This window comes from Musca vetustissima, unplaced genomic scaffold (assembly GCF_032173495.1).
Source record: "Musca vetustissima isolate MV318-11 ecotype Yass unplaced genomic scaffold, APGP_CSIRO_Mvet_v1 utg131695, whole genome shotgun sequence".
Lineage (NCBI taxonomy): Eukaryota > Metazoa > Arthropoda > Insecta > Diptera > Muscidae > Musca > Musca vetustissima.
In genome coordinates this window covers 22,176-43,319 of record NW_026887041.1, presented here as the reverse complement: position 1 = coordinate 43,319, position 21,144 = coordinate 22,176, and the positions used below count along the sequence as shown (strand labels likewise).

The window sequence follows — 21,144 nt, the reverse complement described above, 5'->3', positions numbered from 1 at the left end:
TCCTTCTGTTTCCTTATAAGATACTTAGCGTTGATCGCGTATTTCAGAACATTGTCCCAGATTTATGTAGTGTTTTCACTTGCGTGTAAGTGTTGTTGTTTGTACAGGTTTGACTTACCTGTACATAAGACGCTGTATATAAGACGCATTCAAATAGATTTACATACATAAATTATAATAGTTTAGTGTAGATTTAGGAAAACATGCATATTGTTATGTCAATTGTAGAAGATAAATACAATATACACATATAATATTATCACAAAAATATATATAATATAATCTATTAACAATATATAATTAGAATTAACTGATGTACATATATTAATCTCATAACACAGTGTTATATATAAAAGGGAAATCCATTAGTTACACTGCTTATAACTCAGGAACGGCTGTACTGATTTTGTTGATACATGCCAATTTAGAATGCTATACGGTCTGCGTATGATAATATCTAAAAAAGGAAAAAATTGCGAAAAATTTTCAAAACTAATTTTTGAAAAATATTTGCATTTTCCCGAATCGAGCTATTATGATTGCATCACGTAGTAGTTGTTTTTTGGCACATTTTTCATTAAATTGGCAGCGTATCTTTCCCTTGGACTTATAATAATTATTGAATATTCTTAAAATATTTAATATTTTGAATTAGGTAGAGTTTGTCTTTAAGAGAAATATAAAAAAATCGAAAATAAAAAAAAATATTGGACTATCTCTAAAAGTGATATACATATATAAATAATTTTTGGTTGAATGATTTGTTACCATATGAGAATCTAATTACTAATTTGAACCTAAATCTCTTAAAAAAGTGTCCAAATTCGCCGAATGGGGATTGGTAAATCGGTAACTCCTTTCGAGAGTTACCGTGCGCACTATCCAGCCAGATACTGTCTCCAGGCTGCGTGCATAAAAATTGAGTTTATATGTAAAAACGTTTTCTATGAGTTTTCTGATAATGATTGAATGGCACAGTTTTCCTCACAAAAAACATAAATTTTCTAGTATACTGACACACTTTCGTAAATGTAGGTAGGGGAGACTGGCTCTGATCCATAGGTATCGAATATCAAAATAAAAAACTGTAGCAAAATTTGAAATTCATATCTAGCTAATAATCTTTTTTATATGAACGGATTTTTGTATTTTTATATCCTTCACCACACTGTGGTACAGGGTATCATGTCTTTGCATATGTTTGAAACAGGCAAAAGGAATCGAGATAGACCCATGGTTCCTTTTGAGAATATGCATAGAATCACTTTCTGAGTCGATTTAGACATGTCCGTCTGACCGGCCATGTATTTTTGTGAACAAATTACAAGTCGCATTTATGATACGATTTGGATGAAATTTGACACGTGTTACTTATTTGGCCCAAGAACGGTTTCGTGAAAATAGGTTCAGATTTAGATATAGCTCCCATATATATTTTCTTCCGATTTAATGTAAATGGTGCACCAAAGTCCCTATACATCTTTCGATTTACCCGAAATTTGTCATAGCGTACTGCATTGAGTCTAGAATCATGTGTGTTCAGTTTCGTGAAAATCGGTTAAGATTCAGATAGAGCTACCATATATGTTTTCCTCCGATTTCATGTAAATTATGCACTAAATACTAAAAGTTTGTACGATTGACACACCATTTTGTACAATGTACTGAAGTTAATATGAATTAATCTCTGGCTAGGTTCGTTGATATAGCTCCCATATATAGTTTCGTTGCATTTGGGGTAAATGGTGCACCGAGTGACACAAAATTTTGCACAACGTATTGAATTGAGAGAATGACGTTATTGCGTTTTGTTGAAATTTGTGCAGATGCAGACACAATTCGATATATATTTCGAATGGGTGTCTGATTGAGATTAAATTTTGAAGAGTGTGGCCTACCGAATAGCGTGTGTCAAGTTTGCTCTAAATCGATTTACATGAATTTGTCCCATTATACGCAAATGACTCTAAACTTGCCCATATGAAATTAAATTTAGCATAGGTTCCAGAAAGGCATAAGGATCAATATTCAAGTTTGTTCAATTTCATGTCAATGTTTTTTCGAAAAGGCGACGTCTGTTAGGAGACATATGTATAATATACCCAAAATGGTGAAGGGTATCATATAGTCGGCCCAGTCTAACTTTGTTACTTTCCTTACTGGTTACAGATGTTTTTGTAATATTTTCATCCCATTTCGTAAGTATTTTGTGTATTTAACTTTTCAAATTTTATTACAGTTTTATTAAAAAGTCGTTAATAACAATGTATGCTCTTATGAAAATAATTAAAAATATGTTTTTAGAATATTGATAGAAAAAAATCAGAAATCGAGAAAAAACTGGTTTGCATCACTCTGTTTTTACCCAATTTTATACCCTCCACCATAGTATGGAGAGTATATTAATTTTGTCATTCCGATTCTAACTCATCGAAATATTCATCCCGACCCAACAAAGTATATATATATATATATATATCAGGGTAAAATTCGAAGACGATCTAGTTTTGAGTTTGTTCCGCGTTTTGAGTTTGGTTCAATGACTCTGTTGCAATCATTTCACATTTGTATAATGGTTTAAATAATCGCTTTGTAGAAATGTCGGTATGAGTCCACTGTTTGGTATTTTCCCTATATTTTCATATCAAGTATCTGTCAGTATACCTATGGTGGAGGTTATCCAAAGTTCGGCTCGGCCGGACTTGACGCTTTTTCACTTGTTTTACATTAAAGTAGACACAGTATTTGGAGCTTAATATTAATAAAAGTTTGAAATGACAGATCAAAAAATCCAAAACTATTCAATTGTTCTTATATACTTTAATAATTCGGAGTTATAAAGGGACGAACCTCGGCTTCTGGTATCTCCCCTCCCTATATTTATATGAAACACAAAAACGATTAAGAGGTGAACAGCAAAATTGGGGTGAAGTCCAAAGCAACAAACTGCTAAAATTGAAAATTTCGATATGTGGTAAATTTACCTATATTGAAAATCATACACACCAATGGCTTTCATCTCTAAAAGAAATATTTTCCAAATTGTGGTAACTTCGAAAAACTTGTCGGAATTGATCGTTTTACAATTTCATTAAACCTATATGATCATATATTTTCCAAATAGCTTATTTTTACAGGTAGGCTTCTCCTCATATACAAATTATTTTAATTAAAACTTTTAGGTGATTCAAAAATAAATTTAGATTCGAATATATGAAAACAAATCAAATGGGATAATTCGTATTTTAAATTTAAAATTTCCAATTATGAAATATTTCGTTATTTGATATGCTTTGAGAATGCTTGTCAGCCTGCTAATTTTCCTAGAACAAATGATTTTCTAATGTGGGCTAAAACATAATTTTCGTTCTGCATGCACCTCAAGAAATGTCTATATTTTAATAAATTCTACCTCATTTGTTTTGAAACACTGTGCAGCGAATTATTCACATCAAATGTTTGTTTGTTGTCATTATTGGATTCGATTGACAACAACTTCAAGAATAATTTTACGTTTCGAGACGTTGTTGGTGGCGGTGTTTGGTGATTATCACCTGTGATTTAGAGAAGAGTAGCCACTACCTTTGTCTGTGTTGACATGCTGGGAAATTGTTCAGTTTCGTATAATCAAGCGATAAAGACGGTGGTAATCGCTTCAATATGACGACGCATCGTAGTTTCTTTGTCTGTGCGATCGCGATTTGCTGTTTAGTGACCTGTTATGGTGTTATTCGACCTTCAACTTCACTCTATCTAATGGAGGGCGAAGGTTTCGTGATTTACTTGGATGTGCCAAAGAACTTTGGTGCACTTAAGAATTGCTGGTTCAAATTTAGAGGTAGATTGCATGAATCGAAGATTTATTTTTGTGATTTTTAAACTACAATGATGTATGATAGGTGACGACAAGGAGAGGATCGACCTGAACGCAACTGAGCCAATTGATACCATTCGCGGGGAACACATATTACCGTATAACGAACACGTATGCGGCATACGGGTAATGGGTGTGACAGCAGCCTCTGCCGCGATATGGACCCTTGAAACTGAAAATTATTATGGCGACTATGAACAAGGTTCAACTACCATCCAGATACTACCCTTTCAAAAAACAAAATTCGATACTCGGGTCCAAATGGAATATGGAAAGGGAACAATAAAATGTTCAAAACCTGACACGGCAAAACACTGTAAAATTGTGGATCTTTATTATGGAGAAACATACCGCGACTGTCAACTCTACACAACCATACATCCGGGTAGTTCGTTTGAGTGTTATATTTATAATTGGGGTCGCATGGAAGAGAGCTACGAACGGATATTGGTGGAAACTGTGAATAGTACATTGCCGGTTACCAATGCGACCATGACCGAGAATAGTAAAAGAGTAATAATAAGCTGTGATTTTCAAACTGCTGTGTATTCGTGCCAAGCCGAAAAACCAGACCACAAGACGGAATTGTTGATTATGGATGGTGTGTATAATGGTTATTATTCAGCCTATCAAACGGTGTAAGTTCATATTACGATTTAGAAATAATGCGGAATCCTAATGTATATAGGTTAATATTGTTTGTGTGGAAATTTTATTGTGGGCATAAAACAGATTTGATCAATTATTTACACAGTCTTTGGAGATATGATATGGGCGATTTTGCAACAACATAACAAGCTCAAATTATTTTTGGATCATTGAATCCAAACTTAAAACATTTGATCATACTTAAAATGGACAATGGTAATTACTGAACCAAATTGAACAAACGATTTTTAAATTTTGCTAACAAGATTTATTACGGTTGTATTTGAAGGGTTTCCTCGTAATAAGAAGGTATAATTGAAGTCAACACATTTCCCCCCTTAGAGTTGGAAAAGCGAGCCACAAATTTCATAGTTATTAAATAATAAATGCAAACAGATGTAAAATCGAATGTTGTTATTCGTTTATCATATTTCCATCCATGGTATAATTATTAAAAGGTAGGGCACGGCTACCAACTGACTACAATTTTTTCTCAAGGTGGGTTTTCCATCAAATCAAAATACATATGTTGTGTATGTGTGCGTAATTTTTTAATACTATGCCAAATAAATTGAATTATATTCAAATTTAATTGAAATGGAAATTATGTTTTTAACACGACCGTCTGGAAATAAATACTTTGCTCTGTTTGGAAATAAATTATAACCTCTCTTTCATTTTTCGCGTATTTTATATTTTGCAGAGGGAGCCACCACCTACATAGTGTTTTTTTTGTTATTCAACTCAAGCTGCCCTATCTTGTATTATTGTACCATGTTTCCATCTACGTTTTACAAATATACCATTAATTAAAATCGAACCAAAATAATTTCTAATTCGAAGAAATGTTTACCCTGGCAAAAGTTTCTGCATTTACGATGGCAGTTTCTACTGCTTGCACATTGCATTCCATATTAAGTTTACGTAGAAGCAAATATCCAACAATGTTACTTGTGTTTCATGCCGACTCATAATAAATTATGCCCTTAAAATTCACATGGCAAATTTCTTAAGTGCCATTGTTTTTCTCAAATGTGAATGCTGGCTCAGTAATAAATTTTCAGTTTCCATTAACAAAAAGTGCTTTTAAAATTTAACAGAATTTATAATATTATTTTCAATTTGCAAACAATTGCAGTACCAAATGAATTCGATTCTCAGAGCAATATTTTTGAAGGCAAAATGCAATACAAAGTTATTTTCGGATTAACCCTGAAAGTTATTAATGTAGTAAGAATGGTATGGTAATCTTGACATTGTTTTTGGTGTTACCGAACAAATCGATAAAACTTACATTTTACAGAGTATATGGGTAATATTGCCAATTTTTTAACATACCTGAAGCGGAGGTTTACCCCTTTATAACTCGGGAATTACTTAAGTATATGAGAAAAAGTGAATAGTTTTGGGTTAATTGATCTGTCGTTGCAAACTGTCCATGATATTGGCCTCCAAACTTTATTTTGGTGGAAGCTGTGTCTACTTTTAATGTAAAAAAATGTGTAAAAACAGTTTGAGGCGATCCAGTTTTTTATGTTCTTTATCGATTTGTGATTAAGGCACTCATTTCACTGTCTTTATGTCAAAGTAAAACTAGAAGCCAACAAAATGGGAAATACGCCCCTTATGTATCATTTTTCAAAATTTTAACTGCATCTACCTTTAAATGATGCTGACATTTTGAAGCTCAATTTTGAGTGTTTTTTTATTTTATTTCTAGCTTTAATACGCATACAGGAATTTCTAAAAATCGATTATAAGATTATTGTAGTCGTGAATCTGAGTAATTTGATATATATCTTGTGGGAACTGGCCTTTCAAAAACACGAAATTTGGCAAAAAATGTTTTTGAAAATATTGCGGATTTATTCGCGTTTTCTGTGAATCATTCCGCTTCAATAAATGACCTCATACGGATTTTGATCTTTTTCGAAAAGAGAACATTAAAAACTTCAGCCGAAAGAGAGATGTACCCAATTTATCTCAAAAATAGTGTGAGCTGGCACATCCATGGTTCTTAATGGACCACATTGAAATCGGTATAGATCGATGTATTTTTTAGGGTGCACACCGAAATAGGATGCGCGTTAATGGCATATGGAGTTTTCGGAAATTATTCGCGTTTTACGAGTTTTAGGTTACTTCAATGCAAGCTGTAGCACATCTTAGCCGTCAAATGAAATTTCGCAAAATATACATGGATTGGTACAATCCGCAAGGTGTATACTTATACACATGAAGTGATTATTATTATATATGCCAATTTTCCAGCGAAATTCAGGTAAAATAGCAGAATGACCCCAACTTTTTTCTGAAATTTTTTGTATAAAATTAAAAAAATAAATATGATTACATTATTTTTTCGAACCAAAAACAAATATTTTTCCTCAATATCTTGTTATGTTGTCGGTGTAATTTACAAACCGCTACACGGACTTGTGTGATTTTGATATCATTTGATTCATCGTGGTGTTTAGTTTATGTAGATATTTATAAATTATTTTTTAGGTGTGTGTATGTCATTAATATAATGAAAATATTGACGTAATCTCCTATATTATTATTTTTCTCATATTTCGCGAAGATTCATATTCTTATTTTAAGGAGGAAGATATGTATATATGAACGTTTTTGGTCAATATAATAAACGGCGTAATTTTAAGATTTTTTTCTTATGCCCAAAATTAAAACCTCGATAACTTTTGCGCGCATCAACCAAAAATTTGATCGCGAACGGTTTCGGAGTCAGAACATTTTTCTCTATATGTGTACCAAAAATCATTGATGTGCCACAAAAACAAAAAAAACTGATTTTTTGAAAATGGAATATTAAAAAAAAATTGGCAATATTGCCCATATATAGATTACACCAATATTTTCATTATATTAATGACATACACACACCTAAAAATTAATCTAAAAATATCTACATAATCTAAACACCATGATGAATCAAAATCACACAAGTCCGTATAGCGGTTTGTAAATCGCAGCGACAACAAAACAAGATATTGAGGAAAAATATTTGTTTTTGGTTCGAAAAAATAATGTCATCATATGTAATTTTTTAATTTAATACAAAAAATTTCAGAAATAATGTTGGGGTCATTCTGCTTTTTTACCTGAATTTCGCTGGAAAATTGACATGTATAATAATAATAATCACTTCATGTGTAAAGGTATACACCTTGCGGATTGTACCAAGACCCTTCCGATAAATCTTGGGGTTCTGTAAGTAAAAATAAATCTTAAAATAAAACTATATTATAAAATATACATTTTAAATTGCGTCTAAATTGCGTAATTTTCAAAATCATTTGATGCGCATGCGGTCTCAAGGAAGTACAGAAGTTTATCTTCCAATCCATGTATATTTTGCGAAATTTCATTTGACGGCTAAGATGTGCCACAGGTTGCATTGAAGTACCCTAAAACTCGTAAAACGCGAATAATTTCCGAAAACTCCATATGCAATTAACGCGCATCCTATTTCGGTGTGCACCCTAAAAAATACATCGATCTATACCGATTTCAATGAGGTCTATTAAGAACCATGGATGTGCCAGCTCACACTATTTTTGAGATAAATTGGGTACATCTCTCTCTCGGCTGAAGTTTTTAATGTTCTCTTTTCGAAAAAGATCAAAATCCGTATGAGGTCATTTATTGAAGCGGAATGATTCACAGAAAACGCGAATAAATCCGCAATATTTTCAAAAGCATTTTTTGCCAAATTTCGTGGATTTTCACGGAGAAGATTTTATATCATCCGAAACGTAAAAAACCTTATTGATCGCGGGTACCCATATCATTCAGTTGACAGATCTAAAAATTTGGCCCGAAAAATAGGTTTTTTATAAATTTGATCGCACAAAATTCTCAACTTCGGATGAGTATTACTCTGAAGCTGTGCATACTACATACACAAAATATATATCAAATTACTCAGATTCGCGACTACAATAATCTTATAATCGAATTTTAGAAATTCCTGTATGCGTATTAAAGCTAGAAGTAAATACTCAAAATCGAGCTTCAACATGTCAGCATCATTTAAAGTTAGATGCAGTTAAAAATTTTGAAAAATGATACATAAGGGCCGTAGTCCCCATTTTGTTGGCTTCTAGTTTTACTTTGACACGAAGACCGTGAAATGAATGGCTTAATCACAAATCGATAAAGAACATAAAAAAACTGGTTCGCCTCAACCTGTTTTTACACATTTTTTTACATTAAAGTAGGAGGTCAATATCATGAACAGTTTGCAACGACAGATCAATTAACCCAAAACTATTCACTTTTTTCATATACTTAAGTAATTCCCGAGTTATAAAGGGGTGAACCTCCGCTTCAGCTATGTTAAAAAATTTGCAATATTGCCCATGTATAAAAGAGTTGCGTTATAAGTGAGTGACTGATCATCAACGCCCAGACGAAACGGCCAAAGCTAGAAACTTGAAATTTGGCATGTAGGTCGGGTTTGGTGGGGAGGCGTGTGATAAGGCGGGGTTTTTGGAAATTCGTACTAAAAGGCACTAAAAAGTACTAAAAACTGAATTGCGCGGGAATGGATGAATAGATGTAGAACTCTGAAATTTGGTATGCAACTTTGCTTACGATAAGCGAAGTGGTATGTGTGAAAAAATTTTGGAATTTAGTACTAAGAGGTACTAAAAAGTACTAAATATTATATTTGAATGGAATCGGTAGAGATTCATATTTGAAACTTGGTATGTGGCTTAAGCTATTACAAATAGAATGAGTGCAAACGTATTTTTGGAAATTAGTACTAAAATGTACTAAAACTTTATTTCACCGGAACGGTTGGAAGTAGATTTGAAATTTGGTATGCAGCTTTGTCAATAATTAGAAAAGAGGTATGTGAAAATGTTTGGAATTTTGTACTAAGAGTTCCTAAAAAGTACTGAACATTATATTTGAATGGAATCGGTAGATATACATATCTGAAACCTGGTATGTGGCTCAAGCTATTACAAATAGAATAGTTTTTGCAAATTAGTATTAAAATTTTGTATGCAGATTTGTCAATAATTAGAAAAGAGTTATGTGTGAAAATGTTTGGAATGTAGCACTAAGAGGTACTTAAAAGTACTAAATAATATATTTGAATGAAACCGGTAGATATGCATATCTGAAACTTGGTATACAGCTTAAGCCATTAGAAATAGTATGTTGTACACAAACATTTTTTTGTAATTTAGTACTAAAATGGTACTAAAATATACTAAAAACCGTATACATATATTTTTAATTTTGTACTAAAAAGTTTAAATTGTTATGTCAATAGAACCGATAGAGAATGTAGAAATATTTTTCTTATATAACATTAAATATTGGAAATAGAATGTTATACATAATTTGTTTTTGGAAATTAGTACTAAAAAATTACTAAATAAAAATTACAATGGAACTGGTAGAAATAGAAATCGGAAACGTGGCAGGTTCCACTATTACTAGGACTATGCTATGCATTAATATATTTTTTAAATTAGTACTAATGGTAGTAAAATCCGAAAGTTAGTAAATAGCTTGACTATTTCAAATAGAATGATATGCATAAGTTTTTTTTTTGGAAATTAGTACTAACCTTGTACAACAGTGAATGGTAAGAAATATACTAATTTTTTGTACTAAGAGTGGAGAACTTTTGTTCGCAAACAAAATAGTGTATTGATAACGTTTTTTATTAAATGGGTTAAAGTACTAAAGGAATCTGTGACAGCAAAAATTTATACATAAATATTTTCCAGAAATATGTTCTAAAAGGTACAAAATTTCTGAGATAGAATTCAGAAATTTGTCACAAACCCTTTTCTATGAAAAACAATGCTTTTCGCATTTTGTATGTTTATTTAGTTATAACAAATTAAATATATTACGTATTTTTTGGAAATTTGTAATATAATATAATTGTAATTTAATATAGTTTTCGACCCCTCATGGACCTATACCACAGCGAATGATTTTGTCAATTGTAGTTTAAACTTCCGATGTAGTGAAAAACCGACAGGACTTCATATACAAATAACTGAACACCACAAGTACTAAATTATTGCCACTTTAAAACTTTTACCATAACAATACTGGTATTTATGTGTAATGACGTTTCCAACTCCACTGGAAATATTTTATACTGCCCCGACTTTCTATGTAATGATTAATGGGCGGTATCTTTATGTAGAGGATATACCGGCAATTCTTTTCAATGACGTTTCTGTAACACGCAACGCACTACAAATACCAATTGTCCCCAACTTTCAAGGGAAATCCTCTCTATAACGGTTTTAAACTACCTAAAGGAGCCAAAAAGTTTCAAAAAACCTATTATGGTTTTACTTACATTGGTTTACCGGGATGATCGAGAAAGTAGTTCACTTTCAGAAAATATTAACATTAGTAAGTAGTATTCGATTTAATACGATTCGATCATCAAAGCTTCTTAAACCTATGTTTGGAACAAATGCTGTCTAAGATCAGAAATTTTCTTAAAAGTAAATAATATATAGGACCAATGATTACTGATTTATATACTACATACTTGGAAATGCATAAATCCCTATTAACTTATATTGTGTATCTAAATTAATGTTTATTTTATCCGCTATTGAAAGATCCGCTAACGAAGTAGCGGGTGTATGCTAGTCTCCTATATTTGTTTATTTTTCTCATATTTTGCGAAGACGTGCAACTTTATCGCGATTATTATAATATATATATATATATTCATATTCTTATTTTACGGAGGAAGATCAGGGATGGTCCGTGTGACGAATTTTTAGGTTTTCGACTGTCAAAAAGGTGTAAACGTTGAAAACGTCATATACCTGTATAAAATGTAATAAATGTAGTAAACGTCATATATGTCAATATTATCAGCATATACATTTATTTTCAAGAATATATATTATTTTTTCATATATCTGACAATTCCCTAGTAGAACTAATAAACATTTCAAAATTTTTTTGAGAAGAACATTTTGAAATTTTATATTAATTTAAGTAAAGCATGCGTAATTTCAAATTGATTAATGGAATAGCTATTTTGTCAAAAACCTAATGGATTTGGGTAGGTTTCCGACGTTTCTGACGTATGTATTATACGTCGGAAATGTATGTCATTTACGTCACTGTTTCTGACAGGCCATCTCTGAGGAAGATATATATCAACCAATATTATGCCCAAAATTAAAACCTCGATAACTTTTGCGCGCATCAACCAAAAATTTGATCGCGAACGGGTTCGGAGTCACTACATTTTTCTCTATATGTGTACCAAAAATCATTGATGTGTCACAAAAACAAAACAGCTGATTTTTTGAAAATGGAATATTAAAAAATTGGCAATATTGCCCATATACATTTAAAAAATCTGAGTCGATCTATTAATTTCCTTAGTATTTTTGTTGCTAAAATATAGATGCAGTTTCTATATCTTAAAAAAGCATCTGGGCTTAAAGATTATACTGCAGTTCTTGACAATATAATTAAGATCTATTGATATGTTTTTTTTTTGTTTAATAAATTGTTGTGAATTGTAATTAAAGTTTCCGTGAATAAAAGCTATAGTTTCGAATTATTTGTGCATACATTCCAAGTAAATAATAATTCACAACTCGATCAAGTGACCAATTTATTTTTAGAAAATGAAAAAATGTTCAATAAATATTTGTATTTAAAAAATCACTTATTCAACAGTGTGTAGTGTTAAAACAAACGAATATTTAACATTCACACGATGGTATTATTTGTAAATGACAGCTGTTGTTGTTGTTGTTGAAGCTAAGAAATAGTTCAACGTTGTTATGGAGGGTATATTAATCAATTCTGATCTTATTAGGTATAAATATTTTTGATCAGCATATTCATAAATTCTATAAAGTTTTTCAAAGGAATTACATGTAGTTTGCTCTTTCGGTTTCTTAGCAGAAACCCATTCTCCCTATCAAACATGATAAATGTCGATCCACGTTTAGGCATAGTCCCCATGTAACGCACCCCTTAACATTCGGTATTTCGGGGTTTATGAGTGACTATTCCGTTTAATGGAATTGGTGTAGATGCAGACATAGCACCCATACCGAATAGTGCGTGTCCATTTGGATTTGAATCGTTTTACATTATTTCGTTCCATTGCATACAAACGACTCTAAATCTCTCTGAATGAAATGAAATTTAGCATAGGATGCAGAATGACATGAAATATTGCAGAATAGTAAATTCATTAGACATACTGTAGAGAGTATAATAATAATAATAGTTCATACGGAAGTACTGATAAGACAATATGCGAAATTTAACTTTTACCAGTTAAATCAATTAATTAAATCATGAACAATGGCAATGGAACGGTTCAAAAATAAATTAACAAGCGTATCCTCAGAAATAAGCAACTCAATATTTATTATAAACACAACATAAGATTTATTAGTTTATTTTGTATATATTTACAGAACGTCAAAGTCAAAATGTGAATTGGAAATTCCCAAACCGCTTAAAGATTCCGATATAGGTCTTTGGCGAATTATGAGTTACGGAACTTCTGGCATACCGAAGGGTTGCCTATTTTATGTCGGCAAATCCAAATCTGACATTATACTCACGGAGTTGTCTAAAGATATTGATTTAACCACAGTGAAGGTTTATAAGCCCGAGGGTACAGCGAAGAATGTGATCGACGAATTATTCTGCACGGTGCCATTTGAAATTCACGACTGTTATCTTCGGGATCCTAACAACACAATTTATATACCAGAGAGTATACGCTTCGACAGTCAACGCCTCTATGGAAAATGTGCGTTTTACAATATGCCCATTATCGAAGGTATGTGGTTATGTGGAGCGCGTGGCCGAGATTACGACAAAGAAGTTGTAAAAAACATTGAGGTGAGCGTTTTAAGTATTGATATGAATATATTTTGAAAAAGCTCACTTAAAATATTTTTGATTGCTTTCTGTTTAGGTTATAACAAAGTCGAAATATGGCGAAACTCTAACTGAAGTTGTCAAGGTAAAGCGTGGAGATACCGTTGAGTTGATGTGTAAAAGTCCATTCGATGAGCCCATATCCCATTGTGCTTTTATTGATCCAAATGGAGCCGTATTTCTAGTTGGAACGGTTAATAGTATTAAATCCAAAGGGTTGGTATATTAAGTTCCCGGACGTCAAGTGTCTTTTATTTTGATTTTAAATAATATTCCAATATAACTATTTTCAGTCGAATACAATATTATGGACGTGGTATAACGAAAGGTGATTGTGGTATTAAAATTACTGATATCAATCGTGATGACTATGGCCAATGGAAATGTCAGTTTATCATTCGTTCTGGCAATCTGAAATCTTCACTCACAATGGAAATCAAGGAAATGGGTAGGCTCCGTTTCAAAAGAAAACTTTAAGGTTTAAGTACCCAATATGCCCCACAAGTGTCAACATATTTTCAATGGATATTTCTTGATCGCTTTTAGATACTGCCCACGCTACTTCTGTCGGCTTAGCAATTGGTTTAACAGTTGTATTAATACTTGTTGTGGGTGTTGTGGTCGGAACTATTATTTATCGCCGGCGAAACTTAAGTGCTCGTCATAATCTCGCATCGACAGATCCTTTGGAACTTGCCGGTCCGTCGTCAATTTCGCAGGAAACCAACTAATACTGAATCAATCACTTTCACCTACCATAGAAATGTGTTCAATACGATCTCTTCTTTATTCTTAAATATGAAATATTTTAAATTATATGTCGAGTATTAATCTGTGCGGATAAGAATTAAATACTGATAATCAGGAATGATAAATCTTTAATTTACAAAATGCTATAAATTCCAGTCTAAATTATCTATAAAATTATTGCTAAACAATTTACCTCAAACACATAATTTTTCAGTGACTGGAATTCTATTTTAAAAAATGAAAAATCCAAAATACGCATTGTCAATGTGGAAAATGTTCAACTTAATATTTTGATACGCAATGCATATTTGGGTAACATTCATTGAACTACAAGTATTTAACTTTTGAGGTAAATAAATTAAAAATTTTAAATTTTCATACATTTTCGCCGTTTTCAATTGACACACATGTAAAAAAGGTCCGTGCGTATTTGGGTTATACGTACGTTCAAGAAACCATATAAAGGTGATTATTCTAGTACATAGTGTATTGAATTAGATTCGAGCCTTAAATTTTTTTTATGAAAACATAGTTATATAATTTGTTTTTATTTTTCTTATTATTTATTTATATCTCTATTATTGAAAATACAAACATAAAGATTTCAATCGAGGTAGATAAGTTCCATATAATGTCGAATAGTAAGTCCCAATTTAGATTAGGCGAGTTTACTTGCGGCAACTCATTGTTTGCTGGAGAGAGGGGCAAGGGGAATAGAAATGGAAAATTTTAAAAAAGTAAACAAATATTTTTAATACTTCCAAAATTCTGTGTTCTGATTGGTGGAAATAATTCGCTTCAAATGTTATATGTCACTAATCTAAATCAGGACTAAGGAAAGTTGAGTATTACAACGTTACTTAAAATTCAACGAAGCGTACAAAAATATTCAACTTCCCCACTAATGCAGAATGTTTTGTACGGCCGTATTACCCAAATACGTCGAATCCATTTCTCTTAGCGAACTAAAAAAAATCGCGAAATAAAATTAAGAAATTATAAAATGTGTTCAAATATTTCATATTCTTATTGAAAAAATTAAATTTCTTTATGTTTTGTTTCTTTTTTCGACAAAAGAAAAAACAAAACTACGTTCTGTCATAGTTGAATTTTTTTCAACTTTGAAAATTTGTACGTCGACGTATTTCGGTAACATTCGTATAAATACATGTGTTCTACTTTTGTGGTGAAAAACGTCGAACGAGCTAGTTAAATTTTAGGTAAGGGGGTTAAGTTTGCTGTAAAATCATATTTAGAAATCTATACATACCAAGGTAGTCGCCGATGCGACTACCTAACAACAAAGCATCTTTTTGGTAATATTACATGTCAAAATTTGTAATCAAGGCAAATAGAATTCAATTCGCCTTGACATTTCGAAATTTAGGCAAATTTTATTCAGAATCAGAACAAAATCAAGGCCATGGCCTATATAAGGTCGGCCAGTAAGCACAGGTGAGTATAAAGTTTGCTGTCTAATCATTTTTTGATACCTATACATACATACAAAATTATGTTAGACGCAAAACGAAAATATTAATATTTTTTCAACATTAAATTAAATTTCAATTTATATCGCCTTTGTGAAGAACATTTGGACTATTTCAAGAGTTTAAAGAAGATTTTCAAATAAATTCTTCTACAAATTATAAATGGCGTTGTGTTTTGGCTGTGTATTTTATTTAAATCGAAACAATTAGTTTTCGCCTCGGCAAAAAATTGACGTTAAACTTAAGTTTTCTCTATGAATTCGCTTGCTGGCCGACCTTATATAGGCCTTGATCAAGTAAGCACAGGTGAGTATAAAGTTTTTTGTTAAATCATATTTTGAAACCTATACATACATACAAAATTATGTTAGACGTCAAAACGAAAATATTAATATTTTGTCAATATTCAATTCAATTTTTATTTATATCGTCTTTTTACAGAACATTTGCAGTATTTCAAGAGTTTAAAAAAAGATTTTCAAGTAAATTATCATTAAAATTACAGATTGTGTTGTGTTTCGCCTCGGAAAAAATTGACGTTAAACTTAAGTTTTTTTCTATGAATTCGCTTACTGGCCGTCCTTATATAGCCCTTGAACAAAATGCTTTTATGTCCTACACCTCTGTGCTATAAGTATGTGTTGCCTCAAGAGTTTGTAGCTGCACGATATATTGATTCTAGATTCTCTTTGTATATCGTTTATCATCTCTCAACTAGCAGAATCATTCTAGTCATGTATGTCCGTCTGTCAATTATAATTTGTATTTCTGAAGATTTTCGCAAATAGATTCGGTTCTTGCCTAAGACGACTTCTATTGGTTTTGGTATTGATTGGTTTATATTTACAGGCCACAAATATGACCCGAAAACACGAAATTATACGCAGAAGATGATCTGGCCAACGGGTCAAATTGATTATAAAATTATAATGCTCAAATAAATTGATGTATGCACTCCGATATTGTATTTATCTTAAATATTTACATTGCCGTTGTTGTTTATAGTTGACCTGGAAATTTTTAATTCTGTTTGATGATCGTTCGGCTGAAGGTCAATGAAAAACGTTTGTTTTTTTTTAACTTTGTTTTTTATTTATTTTTCCAATATTTCGATTGTCATCGACAATCATCTTCAGGGATCTGTTACAAAGAATACAATTAGTTACAAATTGATAAACTAAAAATTCACGAATCTTACATTTATATTAATGTAGAAGAAAAGCGTCTACATTACTTTAACGTCACAGTCAAACTAAGTTTTCTTTTTTCGTCTATGCTTATGTACTAAGTTCCTATAGATATGTGCACAGTGGTCTGTGTCAGTTTTATAATTAATTCTTTTTTCCGTCGGTACATTTATGATGTGTAACATTTCTAATGTAAATCGTCTCCTGTAATTATTTTCCTGTGCTACAATGTCAATATCTTTGAAATTTGGTTTGTGACCAGTCAAAGTGCAGTGTGCTGCTAGCGCCGTCTTTTGCTCTAATGGTTTGTCAGATTTTTGATCGGATTTATGTCCGGAAAGTCTAGTATTTAATTTTGTTTTTGTCGTGCCAATGTATACCTTTTGGCATACATCACCTTCGTCACCGTTACATGCTATCCTATAAACTACATTGCACTTATCCTCTTTTTTGTCTTTGTGTTTTTTTACTGAACATATTATTGACAGTGTAGATTGTCTTTAAAGCTATCTGGACTTTGTCCCTATTGTACACATTAGATCTGCAAAATCTCTCCGAAAATCCAGGGATGTAAGTTAAAGATTTATACATTTTTTCATTTTCTTCTTCAATTCTCAAGTTTTTATTCTGTTTTGCATGCTTTAATAGTTCGTCGATTATTTTTCGTGGAAAATCATTCTTTTTTAATATGCGTCGTATTTTTATTTCATTGTTTTGGTGGAATTGTTGGTCACTTATATTGAAAACTCTATGTATAAAATTTGTTGCCGTATTTATCTTCACTCTTCGTGGATGATTGGAATAAAAGTTTATAAGTCGTCCAGATGCTGTTGGTTTTTGGTACCAATCTAATTTAAGTTCCTTGTCTTGTCTGATTATCATTGCACCTAGATATGGCAGCTTGTCCTTTTCCTCTGTTTCATGTGTAAATTGTATGTTTTTGTCGAATGAATTCAATACCCTTAGTGTATTTTCGACTTCCGTTTTTCCCCTATACAAAATATATAGTCCACGTATTTTGTTAATATCCTTGGTTTCATCGTCATCTTTTCTATAGAAGCGTCCAATAATTCCTCCATTATTACGTCAGCTATAATCGGTGACGCTGGTGAACCCATTGGAAGTCCTTTCCGTTGTTCGTACACCTTGTCTTGAAATATAAAATATCTGGAGTCTTTAATACAAAGAGTCAGTATTTTTATAAATAAATCTTTTGGCATTCTGGTATAGTCTTTCAGTGTGTTCCATTTTTCGGCGATCGTCTTGAGTGCTAAGTATATTGGTAGTATTTAGTAATATGAGTTCTTAGAGTGTGAATACCATCATTCCAGGTTTGAGGTAGCACCCATGCACAATTCCTGTCCGTTTGTATGTCACGAAATTTAAATTTTATTTTCAAAAATTAATTTTATTTATGTATTTAAGGCAAATTCAATGAAACCCCTAAAGCGTGGACTCAAGGCACATATATTAGGTAGTCGCATCGGCGAATTACTACAACAAAGCAATGTTTTTGGTAACATAATATGTCAAAATTTGTAAACAAGTCAAATAAAATTTAATTCGCCTTGACATTTCAAAATTTAGGCAAATTTAATTCAACCAATCAGAACAAAATGTTTTAATACCCTACACATCTATGTTAAACCAAGGTGTATTTAATAAGGTGTAAGTGACAATCATATGGTTTTAAACTTTTTTCTTTTTGTTTGTAAAGTAAATTGTCAAACACATTTTTCGACGTTACATTTTCATTTCAAATTAAAATATTGTTTCATGTCATGATATTGTTTTTAGCTTTCAAATACTCATTCATAATAATTAAGAATGCGAAAGTGTATAATTTGTAAAAAGAAATTTGTGAACGGGAACGGATCATTTTTAGTGTCCCAAAGGAGGAAAAAAGGATGCTTATTTGGAGTGAAATATTTGGGAAGACCATTTTTCTCCATCCTACGTAATAAGAGGTCTTCAAAGGAAATGTATTATAAAATACTGCATGGTTCATCAAAGAGTGTATGTTTGTTCGATTTTCACGAAATAATACATACAGCCTGTTTTTGTAAAATTCCAAACGTTCGAGTACTTACGACCAAACCTTTATTTATGTTCATAAATGTTTTCTGATTCAAAACAAAAATAAATGACATATTTTTCAAAACCAAGGAGTTTGGTCATCACTCGAAAGTTCGTTTGGAATTTTACAAAAACAGGCTGATAGTCTTTAGTTTAAATACGTTCATCTTAATGATTCACCAAACATCCAAAGTTTGTCTGATGGCTACGAATTTCTGCACAACATTAACATATGTACAGACGTAAATATATAAATACCCAAATAATAAACGTTTGTCCTCATGTCACGTTTGCATTAAATCGGTCCAGGTTTATATATAGCTCTCATAACATAATGGTTTGATGTCATACAAATGTATAGTCGGCACCGTCCGAGTTTTCCATACTGGATTTCTTATGAATACTTGAATTAGTCCACTGGTGAAGGTCTATAGCCAACAAAGCCCAATTGACCACCCAACTTATCTTTTCTTTCAGAATGAGAGATTTGGAATAATATTTAACGCCAAAGGATTGTCCTTACACTAATATCTCAGGAACACAAGGACTACTTGTGATAAAATTTTCGAAATGATCCGCGAACGGACCGGAAAATTGATATGTACAATCAAATTTCGCACCTACAGAACTTGTATGGTAAATATCTCTGAATCCCATAGGATATATGTAAGAAAAAGTTCAAAAATGTCCGCGACCGCACCTTAAAATTTGTAAATTAAAAATTTTGTAAAATTATTTGTAAATAAATAGTCGTATCGTCCAGAACAGCAAATTTATTCTCCTTCTTTCGAAAAATAGTTTTATTTAATTCTTTAATATTCGTTTATATTATACCCTTCGCCACACTGTGGTATAGGGTATTATGTCTTTGTGCATATGTTTGTAACAGGCAAAAGGAAACAAGATAGAGTCGATTTATGCATGTCCGTCCGTCCGTCTGTAGATGTTAAATTGTAAACAAAATACAGGTCGCATTTATGATCCGATTTGGATAAAATTTGGCACAAGTCACTTATTTGGCCCAAGAACGAACCCTATTGAAATTGGGAAAAATCGGTTCAGATTTAGATATAGCTCCCATATATATTTTCGTCCGATTTAAGGTAAATGGGGCACCAAAGCCCCTCTATATCTTTCGATTTGCATGAAATTTGGCATAGAGTACTGAATTAGGTGCAGAACGATGTGTGCCAAGTTTCGAGAAAATCGGTTCAGATTTAGATATAGCTCCCATATATAGTTTCGTCCGATTTAAAATAAATGGTGCAGCAAAGTCCCTATATATCCTTCGATTTGCATGAAATTTGGCATAGAGTACTGTATTAGGTCCAGAATGATGTGTGCTAAGTTTCGAGAAAATCGGTTCAGATTTAGATGTAGCTCCCATATATAGTTTCGTCCGATTTAAGGTAAATGGTGCAGCAAAGTCCCTATATATCCTTCGATTTGCATGAAATTTGGCATAGAGTACTGTATTAGGTCCAGAATGATGTGTGCTAAGTTTTGAGAAAATCGGTTCAGATTTAGATATAGCTCCCATATATAGGTTCGTCCGATTTATGGTAAATGGGGCACCCAAGTCTCTCTATATCCTTCGATTTGCATGAAATTTGGCATAGAGTACTGTATTAGGTCCAGAAAGATGTGTGCTAAGTTTCGAGAAAATCGGTTCAGATTTAGATATAGCTCCCATATATATTTTCATCCGATTTAAGGTAAATGGTGCGGCAGAGTAGCTATATATCTTTCGATTTGCACGAAATTTGGCATAGAGTACTGTATTAGGTCCAGAATGATGTGTGCTAAGTTTCGTGAAAATCGGTTCAGATTTAAATATAGCTCTCATATATAGTTTTGTCCGATTTTATGTAAATGGTGCATATAACTTTCAAAATTTGGCATAGAATACTGAATTAGGTCCAGAATGACGTGTGCTAAGTTTTGTGAAAATCGGTTCATATTTAAATATAGCTCCCATTATATAGTTTTTTCCGATTCTATGTAAATGGAGCACCAGAGTTTCTATATACCTTTCGATTTGCATGAAATTTGGCATAGAGTACTGAATTAGGAGCAGAACGATGTGTGCCAAGTTTCGAGAAAATCGGTTCAGATTTAGATATAGCTCCCATATATAGGTTCGTCCAATGTATGGTAAATGGGGCACCAAAGTCCC

The 21,144-nt window shown here is 32.0% G+C and overlaps 1 protein-coding gene across 1 annotated transcript; it reads left to right on the top strand.

The window, feature by feature from the left end:
• Nucleotides 1–3,660: 3,660 nt before the first annotated feature.
• Nucleotides 3,661–14,196, top strand: LOC133334515 (uncharacterized). Its single transcript, XM_061542829.1, has 6 exons — nucleotides 3,661–3,838; nucleotides 3,900–4,512; nucleotides 12,994–13,426; nucleotides 13,503–13,681; nucleotides 13,759–13,913; nucleotides 14,012–14,196. Exons 1-6 carry the CDS (start codon nucleotides 3,661–3,663, stop codon nucleotides 14,194–14,196), a joined length of 1,743 nt encoding a protein of 580 aa, XP_061398813.1.
• The last annotated feature ends 6,948 nt before the right edge of the window (nucleotides 14,197–21,144 follow it).